Source organism: Colobus angolensis, unplaced genomic scaffold (assembly GCF_000951035.1).
Source record: "Colobus angolensis palliatus isolate OR3802 unplaced genomic scaffold, Cang.pa_1.0 Scaffold1576, whole genome shotgun sequence".
In the NCBI taxonomy this organism is placed as follows: Eukaryota; Metazoa; Chordata; class Mammalia; order Primates; family Cercopithecidae; genus Colobus; species Colobus angolensis.
The window spans coordinates 14144-17961 of NW_012114684.1; the positions used below are offsets into that span (position 1 = coordinate 14144).

The 3818-nt window shown below is 51.4% G+C and overlaps 1 protein-coding gene across 1 annotated transcript; it reads right to left on the reverse strand.

The window, feature by feature from the left end:
* Positions 1 to 1196: 1196 nt before the first annotated feature.
* On the reverse strand, positions 1197 to 3715 carry LOC105508063 (glucokinase regulatory protein-like; the record flags this gene model as incomplete). Its single annotated transcript, XM_011936832.1, is given in 7 exon segments — positions 1197 to 1280; positions 1374 to 1471; positions 1666 to 1762; positions 2133 to 2209; positions 2551 to 2648; positions 2857 to 2955; positions 3597 to 3715. Coding segments are annotated over 7 exon segments (672 nt in total), but the record flags the coding sequence as incomplete, so codon positions are not given.
* Positions 3716 to 3818: the final 103 nt, after the last annotated feature.

Consider the following 3818-nt stretch of genomic DNA (forward strand, 5'->3'; position numbering starts at 1 on the left):
GAAGGAAGGAAGGAAGGAAGGAAGGAAGGAAGGAAGGAAGGAAGGAAGGAAGGAGGGAGAGAGAGAAAGAGAGAGAAAGAAAAGAAAAGAAAAAACGAAACGAAACTGGAAGGAGAGTGGATTCCCTGTTCAGGGGCAGAGAAACTTCCTCTTCTTATTATAAGAGCTTTAAGTCCAGGTAAGTCAGTGTTTCAGCTGTATCTGGTCAAACCAGGAAACTTTCTGACAGACGTGGTTTGAATAACGAATAAGAGACCACATCTCTCCAGAGCAACCCTTCAGGGCCCTGATTCTGCCCATGGAGGGTGGACAGGTGGCGTATGAGAAAACGGAGAACCAGAGATGCAAAATCGCTTGCTTTCTTGGGCCACACAGCAGAGCTAGACTGGCATCCAGAGTTCCCAAAGCCCACACAAAGCTCTAAATTGCAAAGAGTACACACACTGATTATTATTTCTGTAATTATTATCAGTACTTGTGCTGGATTATAATTCATTGGCAAGCAGGGACTATATGCACGTAAAGTTATCTGCAATGAATTCAGCATAGCAAACTTGCAAAAAATAAAAAATAAAAGGTGCTGTAAAAGCTTTTGAATAATGATGACGACTTTGGTATCAAGAATTAACATGTCCCAGCCAGGCACAATGGCTCATACCTGTAATCCCAGCACTTTGGGAAGTCGAGGCAGGCAGATCACTTGAGGTCAGGAGTTTGAGACCAGCCTGGCCGACATGAGGAAACCCTATCTCTACTAAAAATACAAAAGTTAGCTGGGCATGGTGGCGCACACCTGTAGTGCCAGCTACTTGAGGCACGAGAATCACTTGAACCCAAGAGGCGGAGGTTGCAGTGAGCCGAGATCGCGCCACTGCACTCCAACCTGGGCGACAGAGTGAGACTCTGTCTCAAATTAAAAAGAATTAACCTGTCCCAAAGGACAAAAGAACATCTGTCAGGTGACTGGTGGCCTATCCTGCACTTTTTGCATATTCCTAGAGACAACTGAGCCCAGTAAATCATTGCCTTGGGAATTCTGACTAGTGACCTGGTAACCCATGACCTTGCTTAGCTGGCTTTGTGAAGGTCAGAGAGGTCTCCAAGCTTTCTACCCTCCAGCCTCGGGTTTTTTGATTCCTGGAATCCCTCTCCCTCTGAGCCCCTTACTGCAGATAGGACCTTTTCATTCCCCATACCTGGACGAAATTTCCTTCATATTCAAAGAAAAGCAGTGGCTATGCGATGCCGATGATGGAGGGAAAGAGCTTCTTCAGAGGGATCTGGAGAGAGAGAAAGAGGAGCAGGAGAGCCATCTCCAGGAAGGCCTGGCCACAACTGCCGCCTGGGTCCCCTCATCACGGCTGGACTCTCACCAGCAAGGTCTGCCCCACGGTGCTGTGTGCCAGGGCCTGGATGTGGCTGGTTTTCTCTTTCACCTGCTCCACTATAGTCTGCACCTCCATGAGGTTGTCTAGGAGAAGGGGAGGGCATTAGAGTCGAAAGGCTGGCTATGCAGCTGTTCCTCCTGCTCCCCTGGCTGGGTCAGGATATTCACCCATTCCCTCCCTCTAAGTAGGTACCCTAAGACTGAGAAAAATGACAGCTCCTCTGAGTCATTCTACTTCCCCACTCCCCAGCCCTCACCGCTCCTATTTTCCCTCTCACCATCCAGCGTGAAAATAAAGACCACAGTGTCAATTTCCGTGAGGGAGGGCAGGATGGAAGTCAAGAAGCCCTCCTGGGAGAAGGTGAACTGGGGACCCTGGGGCAGTAGAAGATGGGAGGCTCCCTCCCATGCAAACACTCTAAAGCACAGATGTGAGGACTAAAGGGGGCCGTGGAGGAGATCTAACACTTTTGTCTACAGGTGAAAGAGCTAGGGTTCAAAAAGGTACAGTGTTTTGCCCAAGACGATGTAACAAGTCAGTGGACTAGCACCAGGTTTGGGGACTGGATCTAGAGCTTTCCACACTGCCCATGCTACGCCAAAGCCTCATGACTTCTGATCCATATTCTCTTCTCTGGACCACCTATTCCAATGAACTTCTCACCTAGCTTCACCTTCCTCTTTTCTTCCACCCTCAGCACACCAGTGATCTCCCCAACTTCCCCAAGTCCTGTTCTTCTCCGACCTGGTTGGTGAGCTCAGCCTTCTGATTAAACATGTCACTGTGATCACCAATGAGAAAGCCATGGATATCTCGGAAATCTGGGAAGTTTAAGGACAAGAAGAGATGAGTGATTGGCTATATAGAAAAGGAAGGTTCTAGGCTTCAGGGTGAGAAAATGGGACTGGGAGGAAAAGTAGCAAGTGGGGCATGGAGTGAGGAGTAGCCCATGTGGGAGGCAATAGTTAAGCACAGGGGTGGGAGCTGAGAAGGAATCAAGGACTGAGCTGGGGTTCGAAGGAAGAAGAATTTGACTGAAGTGCCTATTTAGATAGGGAAGGAGGGACACTCCCATGGGTTGGGAGTAGGACAGTGTTTGGAGAGCAGCCCAAATGGTTGGGATCAGGAGGAAGCAGGAAGAACATCTGGACTGGGGTCCCACCAGCACCAAAGGTGTGGATGCACTCTACCCCATCCATGATGGCAATGATGCCCAGGGTCTGCCAGCCAACCAGGTACACGTGGCCTTTCTTCTGCAGACTGAGAATGGGTCAGAGGTCAGGACATGAGAGATCACAGTGAAAAGAGGCCAGAGATGTCCACAGAAGAACATAGGAGTCAACAAACCATGACCCTTCAACATGCAATCCCATCGCCCATACCATGTTAACAAGTCTCATAGACTCTCCCTGCTCTCGGTATTCTCCATCCAGGCCACATCACCGCCTCTAAACACATATCCACACACCTGGTGCTGACGCTTTTCATCAGGGTGGCAATCTTGGGGCTTTGGCTGTAGGTCACCTGATGAGCTCGCTCAAATGTCCGCAAGATTTCCAGGAGGCATCTGGGAGAAAAGCCACCAGCTCCCAAGAAGGGCCCAATGCCCCCTCAGAAAGCTTAGGTGCCTCCCTGAGCGGGGAGGTGAAGGCACAGCTCCCTTAGAACTAAGTTCTGCTGGCCCCTAGAGAGGTGCAGAGAGTAGGCCCAGACTGCGTTCAGGAGGGGCAGCAAGGGCTTCAATGGGCAGAAAACAAAAGAGCAGAAAGAGGGAGGAGTGCATCAGGAAAGCACCTGGAGGAGCAGGCTCTGCGAGCCACTGGGAAGGGGAGTGAGCAGCCTGGGAGTGAGGCTAGAGACCCTGGAGACGGAGGCAGGCCCCGAGTAGGATGAGCTCTACCTGCATGACCTGGACCACCCCCAAATCAAAGGACCCTAGGGAGCCAGGCTAGCTTTGGAGGCCCCAGGCTGGCTCAGGGATTAGGTCTGGACCTGAGGAATCCAGGATCCACTGGAAACAATTCGGACTCTGCGACTATGTGGTGGGAACAACAGCATGTTCCAGCCAGCTCCCTTCCCAGGGGAGGCGTGGTGGGCTGCAGTCTTATTGCCACCAGACCAGTCCTGGGATCTAGACCTGCCAATCCCCATCCACACCATCTCACGCTTGCCTGACTCTGAGCTCTCTCTTGTCCAGATCCTCCCTACCTTTGAGATGCTGCAACGCCCTGGTCCACAGTCTTATGGGCTGCTAATAACAGGGTTTCCAGCAGGATCTTGGTGGCACTTCCACCTTTCATCCGGGAGGAGCCGCTGAGACCCTCGGGCTGAGGAGGTGAAGACACCGAAGAGGAATTGGGAGAGGATGAAGACCCCAGACACCACTTGTTAGTAACCCCCAGGCATGCATGTGATAGCACCGGTGGCCCC